The 22646-nt window shown below is 45.5% G+C and overlaps 1 protein-coding gene across 1 annotated transcript in view; it reads right to left on the minus strand.

The window, feature by feature from the left end:
• Nucleotides 1-22646, minus strand: part of LOC142774977 (cell adhesion molecule Dscam1-like) — a 480705-nt gene that overhangs the window by 4715 nt on the left and 453344 nt on the right. Inside the window, exons 21-23 of the mRNA XM_075876146.1 lie at nt 9539-9835; nt 8501-8680; nt 7046-7335 (exon numbers count right to left, since the gene is read on the minus strand). Coding sequence (XP_075732261.1) covers nt 7046-7335; nt 8501-8680; nt 9539-9835 — 767 coding nt within the window. The remainder of the gene's footprint in view (nt 1-7045; nt 7336-8500; nt 8681-9538; nt 9836-22646) is intronic.

Below are 22646 nucleotides of genomic sequence, written 5' to 3' on the forward strand. Positions count from 1 at the left end.
CTCGCGATAAAGCGCGGAAGAGACGCCGCAAGTTCAACGATAAAAAAAAAGAAAGCAAGCATCTAAAGACTCCCTGGGCGGCGACCCTCTCCCCTCGGAAGCGTAGATTTGCCGATGAACCTCCTCACCCCACATCGGTGGCCGAGCAAGGCCTCGAAATTTCTAGATGGAAAGGGGCGTGGTGATGCCGGGTTGAGTCATCCGTCGCGGACGGCCCTCGTATCGTCTCGACCTTTCCCCCAGCCTTCGCTGCGCATCGCGCCGACGAAATGATGAGAACTTTCTGGAATCCCGCGCGGAAGGTATTTAATCGAGCAGCCGAGATGAGAGCTCAGAAGAAGACGGAAGTTAGTGCCAGAGCGCGTAGAGATTCCACCGTGTAGTCGGCGAAGGTTTTGTCCGTAGAGACAAAGCAGGAGAAGAAGATGATTTCCACCTGAGGGGTGACGACTCGAGCTACAGGCAAGAGTGTGTGTTTACCGTTATCGAGCGAAGACGCGTGGCAACAGCTGCGTGTGTGAAGCCGACGTGTTTCCGGCGAAGAAGTTTGAAGCTTGGAGAGTGGCCAATTGAAGACACGAGGTTTCCTGGAAGAGAAACTTCGGCGAGGTTTCCTGGAAGAGAAACTTCGGGGGCAGCGGAGTGAGTGATTCTCGGAAGAGTATCATTCAGACTTTTGTTCCAAAAACTTTGGACTGAATAAGTTTTCTAACTCTTTAGTCTTCAAGTGTCTTGGTTGTTCAATGCATGCGACTGCATTGTAGTGCGTATTGTTGTCTGTGTCCGTTGTTTCGAGTGTGGCTGATTGTACTGTGTAGAAAGTTGTTTGATTGGTGACATATTGTACTCAGCTATTGTGGAGTGTGCATACTTGTGTATTGTTTTGATCTGCCATTTTTGAGAATATAATTTTTGTTTTGTTTATCAACTCTCGGCTCGGAGTTGTTCTTTGGGCCACAGCCGGCGTCCCCTGGCGCGCCAAAAAGGACTACTTCTAAATTGTCCACGGTTTCGTGGTGCGGTTCGGGGGGCCGATACTTCGGCCCTTGGAGTTAGTCCGGCGATCGCCTCCCTAATTAACGGGACCTGTGAAACCCTGCCATATAATGTACGAGTCGGCTGTCACTCCTTTGTTCAATACACGCTTTGTGATCAACAGGAACCCCGTGTAGTAGGCGTTAAGCTGAAGCCAAGTCTCCTGACTCAATGAACTTATCAAGCGTGCTAACACTATTCTCTGGAACACCAACATCACGTGCACTCAGTAGAGAACTTAAATCGTCACTACCTTGCACTTGCTCAGCATTACCGGCACCAACAACCTTAGCAAAATTGTAAAAAGAAAAACAGTTGACGACAATGAAGAATTGTGTCAGTGTGGGGTGGTTGTTGGAGCCGAATGATTGCCTGATAATTCCAAAAAAGTCGTCCAAGGGGTCCTGACTCAACCGAGTTGTCATAATGTACTTGTATCCATGCATTGCAAGGTAATCCAATAAGTGAAGGGTGCTCGCTATTGTCACCTTCAAACCATCGGCTGTTGATTTACTTAAAAATCCACTGCTTCTTTTGCCTTTTCAACGTTCACTGCACCGTGCATGCATTTCTTTTCTGCTTTTAGATGAGTTTCCCACTGAGACAAGAAATGCTAGAAAGTCCTTCAGCAGTTGCACACCCTTGGAGCCAGGACGAAGAGCTTCTTCAGGGAAGCGTGAAGTCATAGTTGTGATCAGTCTGTTGATGAGTCTGAAAGATAATAAGTACATAACTGCAATGTTTATTTTTTTATTTATGTGAACAGCAAGAACAACAAGAATGATAAAATCAACACATAAGTTCTTATTTTCATCCTTACCTGAAAAATGACAACGTTGCGTCAAACTTGTCCCATGGAGGCTCGAATCTTCCTTTGTAAAACTGGAGACCAGTGATCACAAGGTTACCAAAAAGCTGAAAGGCGTAGTTCACTCTCATCTTTTCAAAGTTGTTAGGATTTAGGTGCACAGATGTAATGCCAGGCATAGCTTTCAGGGTGACGTTGTTGCAATCCATTTCGTACAATTTCTTTACAGGCTCGATGGAAACCTGAAATAGAAGCACTGTATATCAAGACGCGGATTTACATTCTTCAGTTGTACCTAATAAACATGGCTTTAGAGAGCAAAATGTTTCTTCAAGTTGTTTTTTGTCAAAAAGCCCCCAAAAATTTCATGTACGTGTCACACAATTACAATACAAAATCATGCCACATACCTTGCCATTTGGAGTACTCAGAGGACCTTTGAGGAGTCTGTTCCTTACACATTTCAGCAGATGGGGAAATTCGGACATGAAATGGAGGTAACGGGAAGAATCAACGGGGTGCTGAAGCTTGCTGGTGATCTTGCCCGACTTCACGCTAATTCCCAGGATGCCCCACATTTTCCTGTTCCACGCGGCTCCATCGCACGTTGCAAAATCAACAAATAGACCGCTGGCTTCTGCAAGTATTGTTGCTTCAATCAAAATTTTTGCAAGCATCTCTCCTTTGACATTGGAGCTCGTTGCAAAAGCGCCAATAACCTGATTCCATTTTCCTGTCAACGGAACGAACATGACAATCATGCCGTGGTCACAGGGCACGTTTTGACCATCAGTCCTGAAGGGGCCCATGTCGACAAACCCTTCAATATGTCCAGTAGAAGTTACTGTCAAATGTTTGGAGAGCTTAATTTTATCAACCAAGAGCCCACTACGTTTTCTGAAACTACTGATGTGTGTTGTCTTTTCTTTTAGATTCTTCAGCGCCTTCTCATTAAATCCAAATTCGCTTTTGAACAGTCTGAGGTATCGCTTCAAGGTACTTTTCCTTGGAAGGGAAATATTGTGGTGTTTGCGAAGGTGCTCATAGAGTTTCGCACTCTTCATCTTCATGAGAATACACTCTAAAATCCAGTCTTTGGAGTAGACATTTTCCTTGGAGCTCCTTTTCTTCGCAGCTGAAAAACATTGCATGACGCACTGTTGCTGTTTTGGTGGCAAAGTTTCAATCTGAGCATGAAGTACGTCTTCTGGTTTCGAGGCGTTTACCTCCTGCATTCTACGGAGCTCGTCCTTGAGGTTAGCTGATCGAGACGACAGCCTCCTGATCTTTTGCCTGGCTGAACGGAGCTTCTGACAAGTGCTTACGACATGCCTCCTGACAGACCTCTTGAGCCTTGACTGCATCGTCAAAAGGGCCTTTCTGAAGTATTTGCAAGAGATGCATGCTTGACCTGAAAAACACAGTAACAAATTGAGACATTGCTGACGTAGTGTACACTCATCTAGACTAACATATTTGATGCTGAAAGCATAAGCAATTATACAATAGTTCACAGAACGAATTAGCGACAATGAATCGTACCATCTCATGGCCCTTTTCTTACGCAGCACTTGCTGAAATAGGTGCCTTTGTGAGTAGTCACTTGCTCCTGCAGTCCTCTTGTCAGGTCACACTTTTGCATGCTTTTTTCTTGACAAGCCACCTTTGCACGCAGCGTACGAGTCAACGTTTCGTAGAACATCCTCGGCCTCTCCAGGTCCAGCGATGTGTCCATTTTCTACCATTCGACCCCAGAGGTAGGCAGTGTAGGCGACGCCGGGCTGGTTATCCTCACCGTCGTGTGAAAAGATAACTACTCTCTCTGATGCAATTTCATTTCCATCCATTTTCAGCTTGCAGTCGAGAGGAAATGTGCGATCAGCCACACGATGGCAACTCCAATATATGGAGGGCACATTAAGGGCCAGTAGATATTCGGGAGCGGATGATGCCCCGCAAACAGTAAGCACAAGTTTTGACATTACACCAGTCGAGCAGACATTACTTGAATCCAAATTGCCGGCTTCTTCATGGGCGCAAATTCTGGATCTCTTCGTGGCGACTGGGGAAGGGGCATCATTGCTCAACCTTTTCCTAGGCAGTCGCGGCTGCGTTGCTTTTTTTGACAAATACGCCGGAGCGTTTGGCAATACCGTGGGTACCGCGTCAGGGGCGAGCTCCGGTTTCCCACGCGGGATCCGCACTTCTTCTCCATTCACAACGTGCACATAGTCTGTGATAATACACGACGGCTCAAAATGAAGCTCACACACGGCACATGTTTCGTCCAGGCTCTTGTCTTGCCGGTGCAAGTTGCACTCCCACAGTTTTCGCTTCTCTTCGTCTTTTGGCACAGAAAACAGGAACGGCTGCCGACTTTTCGTCCACTTGTACCCTGTCTGGCACCCCGGGGCAAAGCAGTGGCGTTGCCGTTTCCGCTTCGCCATTTCTGCTCAAACTTCAAAAAACCAAACGATACCCATGCACACCGAGAGCTGTTTACGCGCCGAGGAAGCCGATGCCACCGCTGCCACCGTTCCGCGGCTAGCCGCTACTGCCAGCCCACGCGACTGCAGCGCCGCCGCCTGCATCCGAGACTTTCTACATTCGCCGCTTCGTTGCTATGCATGGCGCACGCGGATCCTGGACACACTACCCAAAGCCCCCCTCTAGTGCACTGTATCTCGCTGCCACCATACTCTCGGCACGACCAACAACCCGTCGCGGCATCTGCTGACAGCTTCCAGAAACCAATCAATATTTTCCGAGAAGAACTTTCGCACAACGTATGGAAGACGGCGCATCGGCTGTTTCTTGATTCAACATGCTTCTTTCTTCTGCTAGAAAGTTAGAAAAGCGTTTCCCTAAATACATGGTAAGCGTATATTTTTTGTTACAGAATAGTTTATTATTTATATGTAGGGTTTCACGTCCCTGAACCACCATATGATTATGAGGAACGTCGTAGTTGAGTGCTCCGGAAATTTCTACCACCTGGGTTTCTTCAACGTGCACCCAAATCTGAGCACACAGGCCTACAGCATTTTCGCCTCCATCGCAGCCACCGCAACTGAGATTCAACCCCGAGTCATGCGGGTCACCAGCCGAGTACCTTAGCCACTAGACCACCACAGTTGGGCCTACAGGGTGGTGAACACTGTGTTAATAAACCTTGCCATCGTGATTCGTGAAGCAGAATACAATGAAATGTTTAAGAAATAAAGTGCCTTTTTATGCCTTTATTACTCTCACAGATCAAAAAAGTATATTCCATAAGTGTATAATTTTTCCGCCTGATTGTTTTGTTTTTATATGAGGGCTCGCTACTTATACAGTATTTATTAAAAGTGTTAAATAGAGTTGTAAAGTGGCGTGTAGTTGTTTATAAGGAAACTATTTAATATAGAAGTTTATTGCTGCTATTACTGTGCCTACCTTGATCTTGTCACATCAAAGAATAAAAAATAAAAAATAGAGCAATACAGACTGCATATTTATACCAAGAAGAAATCTTTAATTTTGCAGCTATGTACACAACTGTTGAACCTATTTCTCTGATGACTTATTATTTTTTTCTTAAGAAGCTGCTTGGCAGCATATTAGGCTAAGCTTCTACAATCTAAGCATGGGCAGATCTTTATAATTAACGCAACACGATGAGTTTGAGGCAGCCAATGTACAGACAGATGTACTGCATATGCCTAAACCCAGAGAAACGCTTCGCAAGGTAGCTACTATATCAAAACGTCATAATTTGCAAGCGAGTTCCTCCAATGGCTACAGAGGGAAATAACACAAGTTTTGCTCAAAAACATACCTAACATATTATATAAAGCATTTAAGGAAAATATATTCCATTCGAAAAGCATAAAAACTATATCCTCGCTGATAAGGTAACTTCAAGCATATTCTGCCGCTATATTCATGAAAATAATTATACGTGGTGTTTTACGCGCCACAACCAAATTACGATTATTGTACGCGTCAAAACTATGATATATATTTAGTAGAGATATCCGGGAATTTCGACCACCTGGTGCCATTTAACGCGAAGGTCACGGGGTTTATCCCAGCCGTGGCGGTCACATTTCGGGGGAGGCGAAATAGTAGATGCCCGTGTACTGTCCCATCTGAGTGCACGTTAAAAAACACCAGATAGTCAAAATTTCTGAACCCCTCTACAACGGAGTTTCTCATAATCATATCCTGTTTTTGGGACGAAAAACACAATAGTTTCATATTTATAGATAATTACAATGATGTCACAAAATACCACTACATGAGGCACAGACAATTTTCACTGCTTCATGTAACGTTGAACAGGACTCAAGCAATCACACTACGTTTACAGCAAGCCGGAAATTATTCCACTCCGTATTTGCCAAATGAAGTTCACCTTCAGTGTGAAGTTAAATAAAAATTAGCACGAGTGACGGTTTTATTCGAATCAGGCACATGCTGACGGGCTGTCCCGTTAATATGGTCGACACTGAAAAGAATGGCTTAACTGACAAATGATGGAGTGAAGCTTCTCTTATCAAAAGGAAGGCAAACTTATCCAGCTATTCGTTCAAATGTTAATCTCTGTGGGTTTTCTTATCAAGATAAACAACGTACTGTCCAAAAGGTCCACAATACCACCGTAAGGCTCAGCCTGATGGTACCGACGTGGACGAAGCGCACCTCGGTCTGAAAAAACCGGGCTTCAGGACCTTAATAGTGTTGAATGAACGAATGGATGAATGAATGAATGAATGAATGAATGAATGAATGCCTAAAGTACTCGGTGTTGAACAAAGCAACTAAAACGCACACCAAAAGATGAATGAGACCGAAAATTATAATATATTCACCAGGTACACCATGATAGTCTGAGACGAACCGCTGGGCTAAGGGGTTAATCATGACAATGGAGAGCAGCACAGATCAGCACCAAGGATGGCGCAAAACATAATAGACGAATCACTGTGTAAAGTTCACCGATAGTTTTGCGGGGGCATAGGGACTAGACAAACACATCAGGCATCTGCGAAGAGCCTCCTTCCAGCGCTTATGTTTGTCATTATTAGGTTCTGGTTTGTCATGTACGCTGCGTCAAGCTCTTCTACGTTTGTCCTAGTCAATTTTTATCCGTCCTAGTTTTTTGTAGCACTGAATTTGCTGCCAAAAGTCGTGTCAAATGTGTTCGCAAAAGAATCACACCTGTTTGGGCGGGAACGGCTCATTGTAGGTGTGTTCAGGACGACCGGTGAGGAAACTGCCATCGCCAGCGACGCCTCCACCACCACCACCACCTCCCATGGTGGCGTTAAGGTGACCTCTGTGCACACCGCCCAAAGGTGAGTCTGCATCACCAGAGTACACCGATATGTGCGTGGTGGCGTACGGAGAAGGGAAGTAGAGGGGGTCGCCACGTGGGGCCTCGTAGACCTTCTTGCCGACGGACGTCATTGAAATAGAGTCGCCCTTCGTATCACCTCCACATGCACGTTCTGCAAATTTGCAGTAGAAAAAGAGAGGAAAATGTAAGAATAGGCGCAAAGTCATCGAAGTCAATCAAGGCACGTTACCTGCTGGTTCCGCAGTGTTAGGAAAAACAAGTTGCTCTCCAGAAGTAAAAAATAAACAAATTGCGAACCAAATCATGAACAGGTGCCATCGAAGTGAAACATCGCAGTTTGAAGAAACAACTGTTTTGTTTTTAATATTCGCAATATCCATTGTATTTAATATTCGCAAGAAAAAACTGTGCAGCTGAGAAACTGGGTGACTTACAAAATATGTTCATGCTAGTGTTGTTCTGAGGAGGAAATCTCACGTTAGCCTGATGTTTGGCATAGCATCATCTACTGTATGTGAATGTAAACGCTATAAAGAAGAACGTGATTCCAGCACCTAAAGTATTAGCGCAACATTTATGAGTAATTTTGATTACCGCTTCATCAAAATTGAAAAAAATGGTCAACTGCCGATACATCATGTGATGGTGTTTTTTGAAACATTATCATTTTCATAACAGGTTTCTCATTTTCAAAAAGACAGACTCTCTAATGTGTGCTGGGACTCGGCATTAACTTTGTGATCTCCTGAACACAAACGCATGGGTACTCGATTTTGTTTTTATGAAACGTAGGACGATTCATCTTTTTCACATGATCCGGGAAGTTGTAAGCACTTCCGGAAATAATTGGTAGATTTTTGTACAATGCTTACTATGGAAGAACGTTTGGGTGAGTTAGGATTCTATTGTTTTTCAGGAACCATAGCGCACTAAACGAACACGAGACAAGATTAACACAAAACAAGCGCTACCTTGTGTTATGCCAACTTTAACATGCCCACCTTAAATATATATATGATCTTGTGAATTGCCAAGAAAATAACAAGAAGGGAGTGAAACTAACTGCAGACGGCAGCAGCTAGCAAAAATGGTGTGACAAAACCTTCCGTGGCCTAACAGAGACTGTCCACCTGATCCTTCGTCTGATGGCAATTTTTTCAAACCTGTTGAGCTCCGTCGAAGGACTTATGCTAGTTTGACATGAAAAAACCTCATTACTAACTGGCCAGCGGCACTGGTAAATTATCCGTGTGATGATTGGCTTACATAACGTCATGTGATTCATGAGCAGACCTAGAACTGATTCAAGAGTTTACCGGAAACTTGAGCCGTGGCACTGTAGTCGTGAGTTCTGGTACGGCGGTTGCACATCATGTAAACTACGGCGCCGATGACCAGCACAACGACGAAGGCACATATAATGGGCACCACGAGGGTCACACTACGAGGAAACGCCATGCTCTCTTCGGGGTGCAGAGTCATTGGTGGTATAGTGGCTGCACGGAGACAAAACGAAAGAAGAACTGGTTAACACTTCACCCTTGTGATCGGTGAAGTGCACGCTGAGAAGTTCCTGCAGACACGCGACATCGAAGAGGCAGCTGTGGGCACGATGGTGAGCATGCCGTGGTCGAGGGAGGTAGTGACATCTGCGCGCGTGACCTACTTGGTATCTCTTCAACACCTGCGGCGAGGGGAACGCGTTGCGGCACGTTCGTACGGATTAACGTACGTACGGCGTTACGCACGAGAGTCGAAGGGCTGCTTTACATATAGTAAATCATCGTTCCATCATTTACGTAAATTTGGTCGGGCAGCCAAGCTGTTTCAGGTTAATCGCGTGGTACCTTGGGTGTTAAGCGTACAGCGCTGCGTCTTCGTCGTTTCTGTTAACCGCCGAGTTCTTTCATAAGCAGCTTCCTCCTCGGCAGTGCTGGTGGCGCGGACTGCCCCACATCTACCCATATTGAATTAGGCGAAGTCTGTTCGTGTGAAACTGCAACCCGCGTCGTTTCGCGATCCAATCGTACAAACGTGCGCGAGTGCATATAATGATTAGCTAGCGAGATCTTGTGATGTCATGAATTAGCCCCTATATTTGGAATATGTTGGTTTATACCTGATTGATTAACGCTAGATCACGTAACTGGCAGGCTCGGCCTGTGGCTTTTTAACGGACGCCTATTACGAGCACCACCACCACCCCATGCCAAAACTACAACTATTCTTACTACTACAACTACCACTGTTGCTGCTGTGGCACAAGCTATATGCAAAGATAGTTTAGCTCTGAGAATTCATGTGTCCTGCTGAGCGAAAAGTAAAAGCAGACACTCCTAAATATCAGAACCAACCTCTACCAGCTGTGAGCGTGGCGAAGACGAACTGCGCCTCGGTGGAGCCGGCGTCGTTGGAAGCGGACACGAGAAGGTGGTACCATGATCCCGGATGCAAGCCTCCGAGCACGTAGGCATCGAAGGCAACGGCATCGATGGTCTCCGGGACAGCCGTCCAACCGCGCTCTTCACGCAGCTTGTACTGCAAAGTGATGAAGCGGATAGGGCAGCCGCCGTCCTTCCAGGAGCGCAGGTTCAGCTGCACGGCGCTGGAGTTGCTCGACAAAAGCTCGTTTTTCTCCGGCGCCAAGGGAGCTTCGGGAAGTGAAGAAGTACATTAATGAGGAGACGCAAGATAAAAAGATGGCAAGATGAAGGTTAACATCAGTACCAGCAAAACTGGCTCGCTATCCTAGACTGAGGAACCGGAGGACTGACAGATACAGAATAGAAAGGAAGCAAAAAGTGTAAAGCACATGATACTGAATATGCATGTATGTGAATACGTAGGGAACAAGAAGACCTAGATGGACAGCGTAGTTACGCATTTGTAATAAGTTTCATGAATAATCAACTCGTTCAATTATCTATACGTTAAAGAGAATGGGTGCATGTATTGGCCGAGTTTCATTGTAGTTAATCCGAAAGGACAAAAAAGGCGCATTTTCGTCTCCTCTTGGCGTTCTTAAAAAAAAATAAGACATGTAGATATCATGCAAAGCACCGTGACCAGGATGCAAAGAAATAGCTTCGATTGAATTTCTCTGAACAGTGGTTTTATAAAATAATAGAAAAATATTTGGCAGATTCCACGTACTTGGGAATCAAAAATATGCGAAGCATGCGGGGGAAAGGTGACCATGTCGCAATTTTTTTTTCTGAGCGACATGCCATAAAATGACGCTAAATATAAAATATTTCACGCACAGACATATGTTGAAGAGTTGCAGATGTTTATACAATCAGTTTTCCACTTGCACATTGATGTCAGCTGGAAATGTGTTTTAGCAACACCAGAAGCTGAGATGAAGCTCTGATGCTCGCGAACATGCTGGCCCTTGACACTGCTATTTGAATCACTTTCAGCACATGAAACCTCACCCCATTTGGCGTTTACCTGACGTGACGGCTGTATGAAAGGGGTATTTATGTAATGTTTAAAAAATTGGGTAGGCAGCACTGCAACCACTATTGACGTTTTATGAATATCAGAGTCTATTTGAAGAGTAGTTCTGAGACCTGGCGTAGCTCTGTGGTAGAATGCGTGACTGCCACGCAGAATGTTCGGGTTTGATTCTTGCAGGGACCATGAAATTTATTATTTGCATTCGTCGGTTGGCAACGCTGCCTATGTCAGGTTTTTTTCATCACTGACAATCATTCTATGCCTTCGTTGGGTCGGTGCTACCGATGTCGGGTATTGCTTAACGCTCACGCGTTAAAATTGCACATGTGTGTTTTCGTCACACCTGGGTAGATAATAAGTGTAGATCACCTGTGGCACATACCCGCTTACCAGCGGCATATACCCGCCCGTTAGTATGTGCCATGGTCTGACGGGAAGTGTTTAACGGTGTACGCGACAGGATTGTGACATTATTCATGTCTTGACCAGCGTGTCATATTTGTCAAACCATCTTACCCTCTCATGCTGATTTTGGTTCACGCCAAGTTAAGGGGGTGACCACGAGCGCATCGAAACGTAAGCAGCCAGATAGACAGACAGACAGACAGACAGACAGACAGACAGACAGACAGACAGACAGACAGACAGACAGACAGATAGATAGATAGATAGATAGATAGATAAATAGATAGATAGATAGATAGATAGATAGATAGATAGATAGATAGATAGATAGATAGATAGATAGATAGATAGATAGATAGATAGATAGATAGATAGATAGATAGATAGATAGATAGATGCTCGAAGTAACCGAAGCCTGCTAAGAAATGCTTCTAATTTAAAATTCTGTGAAATTGATGTACAATGTGCGAGGTCGTGAGCACTGCATGGTGTGTTATTCACACATACTCACCTGCTCGTAGATGCGGTATGTGGTACTGCGCTGCTGAATGCTCGTAATTGACCCAATTGATAAAAATATCCATTCTTTGTCGGGGGCGAAAGCCAACGGAAGGGCACTAACGTGCTTATCACCCAGCTTTACAGTCGCCCCACGCTCAGTGGTTTCTATAATGAGCTGTGTTCTGCCGGTGGACAAAGTGACTCGAATAATAAATTCGTATGTTTGTACATAACATAACGCACAACTTGGCAAGTGGGTGTTCAATAATAACGAATGGGATTGCGGAGCGCCAAATACGAGATTAAAGAGGAAGAAGCAGACACAAATTTTTATGAATACCTTTGCATGATTGTATTCCATGGGATCGGACTCAGCATACACACCATTTTGGTGATCCAAGACTAATTGAGGCGCTTCAACGTTTTGTGTCTTTCATGGGGACATTAGTAACATCGAACCTTCTATCTGGCGGTGCCCGCATTTTGAAAGGAAGAGGGCAGCGACGGTAAGCGGCTTGCAAAAAGGTTGCCACAGGCACGGGACAGTTAAAGATTTCCTTTACCTGAAAGGCCCATGGCAACAGTAAGGAGCGTGCAATGCATTCTCGGTGCTTTTTTCAGCGAGACCCTGTGTTGTGTGACGTTTGTTGATAGACCATTATAATTTAGGAGATGCTCAAGTAGACCAAGTGGCGGCCATTTAGGTAAAGCTAACTCCGTCTGTTGCAGCAACACAGCCGCCACCACCACCACCAATACGCAGCTCATTCTGGAAATCACTGAGCCTCAAGAGATTGCAAAAGTGTGTAAGAAGTGCCTTAGTGTCCCTTTGCTCTCTATGTCAAAAATCCGGTGGTGGTTTGGAAAATCCTTTTTTTCTGGTGGTGGTTTTGTTTACTTTGTGACTGTTGTCTTTTTTGTTCATTGCTCACGCATTAACGATCCATGTGTCTGTACACAAACTGCTTCAGTGGTACCCTATATTTAGCTGAAAGTTCTGGCTGGGTTAATCTCACTCTGCTTCACGCCTCCATTTTTTTTGTTGGGCAACCATGCTCAAGTATACCAACTATTGCTTCCCCGAATCAACTGCAATACTTACCATGAAAAGTTTTTCTCTTGTTTTTTGCCACTTATGATGTTGACGTTGCTAATACTTTGTTCACTGTGCTTTGTTTGTCCTCATGACCATGCATATAGAAAAATAATGTTTTCTGAACACAAAACGCAATAGATCCCTCCAAACATACACAATTAGTATAAACAGCTGGACAACACAGACTGTTGAAATGATTGGGCTTTGACAGTCATGCCTGTAGATGCTGTAAGCTTGTGCCCTGGCTTCCCAAATTGTGAAGGAAAGTTTTATTATTTTTAATGCATTATTTTTCGTCATGTCATACCTCTGTTTTCCTGTGCGTTGCAATCACTCCTTTTGTTAACAGTGAAACGAATGTTACAAAGGTACTGAAGGCTTTTAATATAGGAGACAGAATGGAGACAGCTGTTTGTTGTTGTCGTTGTTGTTGTTGTTGTTGTTGTTGTTGTTGTTGTTGTTGTTGTTGTTGTTGTACTTGCCCATAATTGTGCCTTTAGGTAGCAGCAACAGTGAAAAATATCATGCTGAGATCACATAGGTTGCTTTGAACAACGACATTAAAAATGTGTGAGTTTTCGCACTGCCGTTCATGCATCATCGTCAAAGCTGGGTCTCCTATATGACCGCCAGGTGCGCAAGAAGTCATTGCCGCATCAATAGTCTTACAAACTAAATGTATAAGCAAACATAAATTGAAAATTGGCCGTTTGCACCTGCAGCTGCATTGCAATACGGCCTCTACGGGCTTCGAAAGCTGATACATCTTGAATGAATCCTAAGAGTTGCCCTTAATTGCAGTGATCCCTACAGAGACGTAAAAAACACAGTCTATTTAAAATATGGCCTCAAAACTCTGTGCGTATACCATCGAGGAGTCAGCTTAACGAATTCTCATCATGGCGTGAAACTTCCAAGCAGATAGCGTTACCCAAATGTGGAACGGAGTTTCGAAATTGTCAAATCAGGTGCACCTCGTAAAAGAGAAGAAAAAAACTTGATTGCGTTAACTGAGACCTAGGAGCATCCAGAACTGCTTCCATAATCTCGTTTCGCAGCCTTAAGAAGCAGAAATAAAGCACGAGAGGTTGAATTAAAGGTAAAGCTAATCAACATCGCACGTAGAATGTAGCAACCTTCCACCGCTATTTTGTGTGCACTCAAGGCAATCAGCTCCCGCCCGTTCGAATGACCGCTAGTGAGAGAGAGAGATAAAGATGCAAGGAAAGGCAGGGAGGTTAACCAGACACTCATCCGGTTTGCTACCCTGCACTGGGGAAGGGATAAAGGGGAGAAAAGAGGTTGTAAAGAGATGAGAAGGTACACACAATCACGAGCACACTCGAGGAGCACACACAGTCTACAGGCGGTCGCTCAGGTTTGTTGACTTTAGGTAAATTAGCAGTGCTTTAGTTGCTTTCTGCGCAACTGAGGCAGATGCCCAAGGTCCTAGTATCTTCTGCAAACAAAATGGTCCGGGGTCAAGTTGATTCAAAACCATCCGGAGCTGGCATCGCTGTGTGTCGTAGCAAGCGCAGCTGCACAGGACGTGTTCGATGGTCTCTTCAGCTCCGCAGTAGTACCAGGTAGGAGTGTCTGCCATACCAATGCGAAAAGAGTACACCTTTGTAAATGCAACAACCAACCAAAGGCGGCATAACAGTGTCGCATCGGAGCGGGAAAGTTGTGATGGTAGCTTTAGCTTGAGCGAAGGATCCAGTTCATAAAATTGACACCTTTGGAAGCTGGTAGACGACCAAAACGTGCGTGTGAGATCTCGAGCCAGCAGGTAAAATTGTCTTGCTGCATCATTCCTTGATGGAGGAATCGGGACTACACGGGTTCCTTCATGGGCTGAGCGGGCTGCATCATCGGCTAATTGATTTCCAGTAATACCGATATGTCCAGGCAGCCATTGATATATAATATCATGCCCTCGTGTTAGAGCTTCATGATGGCAATGTCTTATTTCTTGTACCAATTGGTCATGACTCCTCCTACGCATGGCAGACTGCAAACTCTGAAGCGCTGCCTTCGAATCACACAATATGACCCATTCTCTTGGACGTTCTTGAACGAGATATTGTAAAGCAGCCCTTATAGCAGCAAGCTCTGTTGCCGCAGATGTATTCACATGCGACAACTTAAACTTGATTGTCATTGCTGCAGCCGGAATTACAGCGGCACCTGATGAGCTGCTGGACGAGACGGACCCATCAGTGTATATCTGCGTTCGGTCTAAGTACAACTCATGTAATAATTGCAATGTTGCTTGCTTCAATGCTACTCTGGAGTGATTGCTTTTCTTTTTGACTCCCGGAATTTCTAGACGTACTTGCGGCTGGTCGAGGCACCACAAAGGACATGCCATTCTCGCAGCTGGCGTATATCCCGATGGAATTCTGTTTAGGTGCTTGGCTATGACGTCTGAAAACGTACAATGTGGTCTTCTGGAGGGTAGAAGGGCCAAGTGGTGGTCGGGGACCCGGCTAGCATAACGAATGGGCGCTCTGAGGCAATCCACGACTCTATATTTCCTGACCGGATGGTCTTTGGCAAGCATAATTGTGGCATAAATAGAAACGCATCGGGGCAGTCCTAGGCAGATACGCAGTGCCTGACCCTGCAAACTCTCCAATGAATGAGTATTGGATTTGCAAGTGTTAGTCAGCACCGGCAAGCTGTAGCGCAATAGACCCAGAAATAGGGCCCTGTACAGCTGTAGCATAGAGGCCACAGAAGTTCCCCATGCTTTCCCGCACGTGAATTTTATTATATGCACAACAGATAGCAGTCTCTTCTTCAAGTACGCACAATGTGCGCTCCACGAAAGACTTCTGTCGATTATTATGCCTAGGGAACGATGCGTCCGTGCTTAGTTGACACTCTGTCCATTGATGTGAACAGGGTATGGCGTCATTGGTTTGCACGTAAACGCCATCAACGCGCACTTCACAGTTGATTTAGTTAGGCCTTGGTTCTGAAGGTAGGCTGTTGTGAGGGTTGCTGCCCGCTGTATTCGTGCACGCACCTGAGGGCGAGTAACTGCAGCACTCCAGAAGCAAATATCATCGGTGTATATGGATAGGCACACCGACTTTGGCAGAACCTTCACCAGACCAATGAGGGCCACATTGAACAATGTGGGGCTTAAAACACCTCCCTGAGGTACTCCGCAGTAGGTGTAATGTTCAGCAGTTGTACCCTCATATGTTTGCACAAAGAAACACCTGCCAGTTATATTATCTTTTATCCAATGAAACATTCGTCCACCAATGCCCATTGCTGCGAGAGAAGTGAGGATGGCATCGTGAGCTACATTATCATATGCACCCTTCACGTCAAGAAAGAGTGCCACTGATATGCGCTTGCGACTTTTTTCTTGGTGAACAAATGTCTATAAGTCAAGCACACAGTCGATGGAGGAGCGGCCCCGACGAAAGCCTGCCATGCAAGAAGGGTATTTGGTGTATCGTTCCAAGTACCCCTCGAGACGAAATAGAACCATTCTTTCCATAACTTTTCCGAGGCAGCTTGCGAGGGCAATAGCGCGATACGCTGTCAAGTCCAATGGTGATTTTCCCGATTTCAAAAGTGGTATTAATCGACTTATTAGATGCGGAGCATCTAATACTCGAGGCTTGTAGTGCGGCGCCGTCCGCAAGCTTCCTCCTCCTTCTTCCACCATCTGTGCATCCCTTCCTCCTCTACACACCGCGCGCGCTTCACTCCTCCACCATCTGTGCACCCTTCCTCCTCTACACACCGCGTGCGCTTCTCCTCTTCACGAACATTCGCTAGCTGTATAATGTAGCGCGCATGCGCCGTCACGCTTCGAGAACATCGGCAGCTGACGCGCGCGCATGCGCCGTCGCGCTTCGAGAATATCGGCAGCTGACGCGCGCGCATGTGCCGTTGCGCTTCTTCCCTTCTCGAACATTCCACAGCTGACAGTGCATGCGCCGTCGCGCTGTATATATACTCAAGGTCGGCGCTCGCTCGCTCAGTTGCCGCTCGTCGGTTGGTTTGTACGGCGCGTCGACGTCCAAGGTCGCGGTGAAATGAATGCCAACGAATCCACAAACACAATGATCGACGTCCCTTCGACCAGCGCCGCCCTTTCGCATACGTGTGTACGTGTTCACTCATTTAACACCCCCTCCTACAACCACGTTAACCAATTTAGCCATCGACCTAAGTAAATCGCAATTTAACACCCCATTTCACAACCACGTTAATCAATTTAGCCATCGACCCAAGTAAGTCGCACTTTAACACCCCGTTAACCAATTATATGCTCCGCATCCTCCTCAGTGTTACCCCAAGGGAAGCTGCGGGCAATTTTTTTCTATTCTCGGGGAACACTGCCGCTGAACCAGGAGTTGTTGAAGCATGTTGAAAGTTCTTTTCTGGCTTTTTGTCCAAGGTGTCCCAACGCACTATAATTATTACCATGAGGACCTGGCGATGACAAGCGCTTAGAAGCGACTAAAGCACCTTCCAGTTCTTCCATGGTGAATGGAATGTCCATTTCTGGTAATCGCGTCTCAGGAACGATCACGGCGTCGATGCTCTCGTTCATCATATTCACAGGCAACTCTCGTGCAAAATTCTTCAGCCACCTCGAGTTCTGTTTTTCCATGATGGAGTGCCAAAGCTTTAAAAGGGTGCCGTTGTTGCGGAGAGGAGCGAAGACCACGAACTGTTCTCCAGATATATGACAGCGGTTTATGAGGGTCTAGAGATTCGCAGAATGATTTCCAGCGTTCGCTCTACAGCTTGTAAATGCGTCGTTGAATTTTTTTCTGGAGCCACTTTGCCTCCCTCAGATCGTAAATTGATCTTGTGCGTCTGTATCGTCGTTCAGCACGCCTTAGTATAGATCGTAATCTTTCCAGTTCGTTTTCAAACTGTGTTATTTTAGACGAAAATGGTAATTTACATTTGAATGCTTGCATAGCTTCCGCTATGGTATTTTCCAGGCTGCAGGCGAGGCCTTCTTGGCAAGCGTCCTCAACACGCGATGTAAACATCGACCAGTCAGTGCCAATTACAACACCGGAAGAGAAATTTTTTATGATACCATCGATCGTCACGTAGGTGGGTATGTGATCACTCCCATGAGTCTCAATATCGCAAAACCATTTAACTTTGTGAGAGAAGCACCGTGACACCAATGTCAGGTCAAGGCAACTGCCATACGTGAGACCCCGCAGATACGTGGGGGTACCATCGTTCATAATGGAAAGGTCGTAATTGGAAGCAAATGTAACAATGTTCCGGCCCCTGGCATTCATTCTAGTGCTCCCCCAAAGCATGTGATGGGCGTTGAAGTCACCGGTGATGATCCAAGGCCCATCGGTCCTCATTAGGATGTCTTTCAATCTGTCGCAGTCAAATCGCGATGACGGAGATATATATCCACCAATAAGCATGAACGAAACTGCATTCTTCTTTACACGAAGACACACGTACTGATTGTCGTCCTTAGAACTTAATGGGTGCGAAAAATAAGTCAAGCCTGTGCGAATGTAAACAATTACTTTGATTCGTTCTTCGCAAGCGGCTGAACAAAAAGCTTCACAACCGGACAATCTATGAGACGTTGATACGTTTGGTTCACATATGACAAGTATAGGGAATTGATTGGCCCGGACAATTTGGCGAAAGTCTGGGATACGGGACTTCATGCCTCTGGCATTCCACTGAAAAATCGACGCACTTTTAACTTCAGTGCGGAAGATGAGGTTTCGTTGAGCCATTTCGCTTAACGAAGTTATCAAGAACTGGATTCAGTGCATCCAGTATTTGCAGTGCACTCTTAGCAGACGGAGATTGTACGCTACACAGTAGCGTGCGAATCGTGGCAATTAATGATTGCACGATTGCAGTCACTTGCCTGTCTTGGTTGGAAAGATCTCGAACCGGGATCGCGGACTGGCCGTCATAAAACTCCTTCGGTTCGCTTGACGCTGCTTCCCTTTGAAGTGCAGGCCACGCTGTCGCAGTTAGGGTATGCTGACTGGCTTTGTCCTTTACAGCCTTTCCCACGGCATGTGGTCTGGGAGGCAAAGGGGTGGTACTGATGTGGGATCTGGCAAACGCGTAAAGGAGGTAGCGGGCGTCCTTCAAGACCGACGTCAACGTGAACGACGCCTTCTGATTTTAGCTGCGGCTTCTCGATGAGATGAGTAATCGCGCACCATCTCCTTCAAAATGGCAATTTCCTTCTGAATCCGCGGGTAGTCCTTCGATATGGCTTCCTGGGATCCATTGCAGTTAGAGCATTTCTTGACAGTTGCGACGCACTTATCCGCTTCATGGGGCTCGGCGCAGCGGTGACATACCACCGAATTCTCACAGACGCTGCTCACATGTCCAAGTTTCATGCATTTACGGCACTGGAGAGGCTTTGGAATGAAAGGCCGCACAGCATGTCTGAAGTACCCCACCTTCACATGAGAGGGGAGTGATGTGCTCTTAAACGCAATCTTCACACAGCGAGACTTGCCTAGCCGGGTGACATCAACAATAGGAGTCTCAGTTGTTGACTTGACAAGAAATTGTAAGTCATTATTGGACCGCTAGTGAAATTTCAAAGTACATTTCGGCCTGCTTTTGAGCAGATGTGCCATATTTACGGGTGGCGCAATTGTGAGCTGTTGAGACATCATTGACGTTTGAGCAAGTGCTTCGAAGTTGCTACCGCCACTTAAGCAATATTTAATGCGAGAAAATGGTACGAACGACATCTCTGTGGCCTTAGTCTGCTGTTTTAGGGGCGATTCTCCTTATGGCGTCACCCATTCGTCTCCCGTTATCGTTTCTAACCACCGGTGGCACATACCCAAAATACCTGTCCTTAGAATGCCCGCTGGATGGCGGTACTTGTATATGAAAACAAATGATGAAAAAAGTGAGATGGCGGTACTTGAAGCGTTCAATATATAGACGGACAGACGGACATACATCAGATGGATGGACGGACTGATGGACGCACGGACGGACGGACGGACGGACGGACAGACAGACAGACAGACAGACAGAGGGGCAGACGGATGCATGGACGGACAGACAGAGGGACGGTCGCAGGAACAGACGTACGGACGGACAAACAGACGCACTGACACGATCACACCAATAGACACACGTGAACGGACGCACGGACAGACACATGGACGAACGGAAGCAAGAACGAATGGACGGACGAACTGAAGAATGCTTCGCCCCACTAATCATCATTCACTCTATGGATATGCTGTGATTTTTTATACTTTTTGTTTTTGTTTTAATATTTTTTGACACCAATCTGAATGAAGCCAGCTGTTCCGTTCTGGTGAAAATTACAAGTGATCCCAATGCTTCCACGCAGCTTTGACTGAACGCTTTAATGGCGAGATTTAGTCGAGACAACTTGATTGTACATTTCTTTATTCGCCATTCTTGAGTATTAACTTCGAAGGCACACGAAAGAGATAAAATGACTAGGTTTAGATTGACAAGCTGCACTCTGAGAACACTAGTAACAGATGTTTTTATATCATGGATTCATTATTAGCTGGAAAAATGACGGTAGAAGTTTCGTATTTTAATTTTACACCAAAGTGTAAATGTGTGATATAAGAAAGTTTAAAATGTATTTTAGGTATTTTCGTGCCGTTAGCTCAAAAAAAATTATTGTACCTTGATATTCTAAGCCTGTGGCACACACAGAATTACATTGTTCTCATTTTTATTGATTGGAAGCTATATAGGGCTGAGCAGACGTCTTCGAAGCTTCTGACGTCACGAAGTTTCGGGCAAAAATCTCAAATAGGCGCTGCCACCCTCCTTTTCTTTTCACGCGTTTTCTCAGTCACTAAGCGTCGTGTCGTTGTAAGGGTGGTGTTTTCGAGATTGTGAAATTGTATTTTTCAAATACGCGAAAAATTGGTTTGTTCTCCGGGGTCCATTTAAGCCTGTCTTAATGTAATAAAAGTATTGGACACGGTAATATAATGTTGTATTGTAGGTCTTTAAGAATGAGGTGTGAAAGCACTGCCACTTTAATTTATTCACACTTGGCACCTCGTATCATAGAAGGGGTAAAGCCACTTAAACATAAGTTTTCTCGCAGATATCGCGTTATGTTTCCTCAGCGCATGTTGTTACCGCAGCGCTGAACATTAAGCTGCCTACTAGGGTCTTCGAGGACTTTCTGTTGCCTTATTTTAGACGTGCGCCAAGACGTGCGCAATATACGTCTTGGTTTAAAGCCTCTGCCAAGACTTGATATACTTCGAATCATTTCAGGAAATATTAAGCATGCCACTTAGTTCAGGACACATTGATTATGGCGACAAATCTTGTTCTGAGATTGTTCCTAAATTGGTGTGGCGAAACACTTAGGAAGTTTTTCAAAGAATGCTGCAATAGGCCAAGGCTGACTTTAACGGTATATTGTCACGTTATCGTGACGTTGACGAAGGCAGGAGACTGTATGTCTGAGATGAAACTGTTTATTTGGCCGAACTTCCGGTTGGTAAATGGAAAGTCATATTACAGTGATGCAGCGATCCCCATGGCCAGCGCCAGCAAGAAGAGATCAAGAGAGAAAGAAGACGAGGCCAGACTGAAATGGCTCAATAAATCGATGCAGTTGTATTGTCTGCACGAAAACTTTACATTGGCGCAGTCTAGGTCAGGAGCCTGCAAATGAAGATCAAGTGCGACTTCACTCGTCGTCAAGAGCCACCCCTCATCGTGGGCTTCCAAGCAGAGGGCCAGAGATTGGAGATGCAGGTAGCCACTACAACTCCGAGCCTTCTGGAGACGATCGTCCATATCGCCCGAGCTGCTGTGTATCACATCGTCGCTCAAGGTAGCGTGTCTGTGAACATGACTCTTGACAATTTGGCGTCTCATTTGGTAACAGCTCTCCCGACAAGTACTTTTCGAACACCAAGAAGCCTCGCTGATACTAGCAGTGAAGGCGCCCTTCACGCTATACTTGAAGTACAGAAGCTATATATGGCACAACAGTAGCAGTTTTTCGAACTTCTTGTGTCAGTTGCCAATGTAAAAGACAAAGAATTTCCTGTTCGACCGGACATGTCTGACGGTAATTCGAGCGCTGATGCGTGGCTCAATTTCTATGAATTTGCATGCACCAGAAACCAGTGGAGGAGCGATGAAGACCACGTACGTAATATGAAGCCTTTCTTCCGCGGGAACGCGCAGAAGTGGTTTGAATTACAAATAATTTCAAATGGAAACATTTCTTGGGCCGCATGGAGGAAAAACTTTGCAAGTGCTTTGAAGACGAACCATATAGAGCTTTGGGATAATGCCATTGCTTACAGACATAGATGCACAAATATCAAGAAATACGTTCTCGAAAAGTGGCGCTTACTTCCTACTGCTGACCCATCATTGGCGGACTCCTCTCTAATCGCTCTGGTGATACGTGGCATGACAAAGTGCTATCAAAGACAGATGTCAGTGAGATCATTCGCCTCTATGGACTAGCTACTCTCAGCACTGGAATATGTCACAGCACCTGAATACAAGACACCTGATGAAGAGGCTAAAGTCGGCAGAGATAATTGCTATGGAAAGAACACCCCACAGCTGAAGAAACTTACACTGTCGAAGAAACAGTCTTTCTGAAGAAGACAGGAATTCTGGGTGTCAACATGCTAGTGAATAGTCGCAAATTGTTAGTTTTGCTTGACACTGGTGCCTCTGTTGGTTCAATTAATGAGAACCTAGTAAACGCTAGAGTGATTGTACTTGGGAAAACCATTCGTGTGTGCAGCTATGATGGTTCTTGTCGAGAGTATCCCAGATGGGTGGAAGTATGTCTCGAGTATGAAGACGAGAAGATTAGAGTTGAAGCGCATTTAATGCCCGATGTCAATTTCGACTTTCTTACATCAAAACCTGATATGACACGCATGAAGATTAACATAATTTGGTATGACGAAGTTACCATCGGAAGGGAGTGCGCTAAAGCAAAT

The sequence above is a fragment of the Rhipicephalus microplus genome, chromosome 2 (assembly GCF_043290135.1).
Source record: "Rhipicephalus microplus isolate Deutch F79 chromosome 2, USDA_Rmic, whole genome shotgun sequence".
Taxonomy (NCBI): Eukaryota; Metazoa; Arthropoda; class Arachnida; order Ixodida; family Ixodidae; genus Rhipicephalus; species Rhipicephalus microplus.